This window comes from Cucurbita moschata, unplaced genomic scaffold (genome assembly GCF_002738365.1).
Source record: "Cucurbita moschata cultivar Rifu unplaced genomic scaffold, Cmos_1.0 Cmo_Scf00136, whole genome shotgun sequence".
Taxonomy (NCBI): domain Eukaryota; kingdom Viridiplantae; phylum Streptophyta; class Magnoliopsida; order Cucurbitales; family Cucurbitaceae; genus Cucurbita; species Cucurbita moschata.
In genome coordinates, this window is record NW_019268652.1 from 73,366 (window position 1) to 74,894 (window position 1,529).

A 1,529-nucleotide genomic window follows, 5' to 3' on the forward strand; every position below is an offset into this window, starting at 1 on the left:
CTACCTCCTCTAGCTCCACTACAAGTTGAGCCTCCACCACCAGTACAACCTCCACCACAAGTAGAACCTCCACCCCAGCCTACCCTACCACTCCAAGTCGCACCTGAAGCTGCACCCCCAGTGGGTGGAGTAGATGCTAATACTAGGTTAATGTGTGACTCCATCCAAGCCCTAATTCAAACCTTGGTAACCAATCAGCAAGCCAGTCTACAACAGGCCCAGGAACAAGCCCAAGCACAGGCCCAGGCACAGGCGTTGGCACTGGCACAGGTACAGGCACAGGTACAGGCACAGGCACAGGCACAGGCACAGGCACAGGCACAGGCACAGGCACAGGCACAGGCACAGGCCACTGCTCAGGCCAATGCCCCAGTAAACCCTCCACAACCGGTTAGATGTTCAAACTGGATAAGGGATTTCAAGAGATACGACCCTCGACCATTCACTGGTTCCCTGGTAGACCCCATAGAAGCCCAAATGTGGATTGTAGCGGTGGAAACCACCTTTGAGACTATGGAGTGCCCAGAGAACCAAAAGGTCGCCTGTGCAACCTTCGTCCTACAAAAGGACGCAGAGATATGGTGGAGAGATAACAAAACCCTCCTTAACCCAGAAGGGGGACCAATGAACTGGGAACGATTTAAGGAGGCCTTCCTTAAAGAATATTATCCTAAGTCAGAGCGACTTAAAAGGCAGCAGGAGTTCGCCCACCTAGTACAGGGAGGACTCACAGTGGAGAAGTACAACAGAGAGTTTAATAAACTCAAGAGATTTGCACCGTCCATGGTGGACACTGAGGAAAAGATGACAGAGAAATTTGTATTGGGTTTGGAACCAAGAATCCGCCGCATGTTGGAGGCGTTCAACCCAAAGACCTATGAGGAAGCCTTGAGAACTGCCAAGGCTTTAGAGAAACCAAAGGATGAGAAACGACGTGAAGAGCCAGTTATAATTGGGCAGAAGCGTCCTCATGAATCAGGAGGCTCTGACCGTCCACCACCAGCACGTAGGCACCGTTCCAATAACAGACCCGCTCCTAGATGGGATGAGCGACGCCCTCCCCGACATACTGACAGGAACCCCAGGAATCAAGATGGGGCCAGAGGGAGGAGAGAGGAAGGGTGCACTATCTGTGGAAGACTACACGGTGGGAGGTGCATGGCTGGCAGCCGAGCGTGTTATAGATGTGGTCAGGAGGGGCACATCGCCGTGAACTGCACGGCCGGAAATGCTGTAGCACAAGCAAACCCGCCCAGAGTAGTAGAGCAAACGGATCAACCAGCACCACCGCGAGCTCAAGCTAGGGCATACGCGTGAACCAGCAAGGACACTGGGAGGTCCGACGCCGTGGTGACAGGTACACTATCCATTTTAGGTCATTTCGCTTTTACCTTATTTGATTCTGGTTCCACGCATTCCTTTATTTCCATGCCTTTTGTTGTACAAGCAGGGTTCGAATTAGAACCCTTATTGCATGAAATGTCTGTAAGCACCCCTACGAGGGTAGACTTAGTATCTAGGGATAGAGT

General features: G+C 52.1%; 1 protein-coding gene across 1 annotated transcript; it reads left to right on the forward strand.

Moving 5' to 3' along the window:
* Positions 1-513: 513 nt before the first annotated feature.
* LOC111440130 lies at positions 514-1,317 on the forward strand. Its single transcript, XM_023077462.1, has one exon. It carries the CDS (start codon positions 514-516, stop codon positions 1,315-1,317), a length of 804 nt encoding a protein of 267 aa, XP_022933230.1.
* Positions 1,318-1,529: the final 212 nt, after the last annotated feature.

Bases quoted from the DNA above. Each gene is read 5' to 3' on its own strand.
- LOC111440130 (XM_023077462.1), top strand. From the start codon at position 514: ATGGAGTGCCCAGAGAACCAAAAGGTCGCCTGTGCAACCTTCGTCCTA.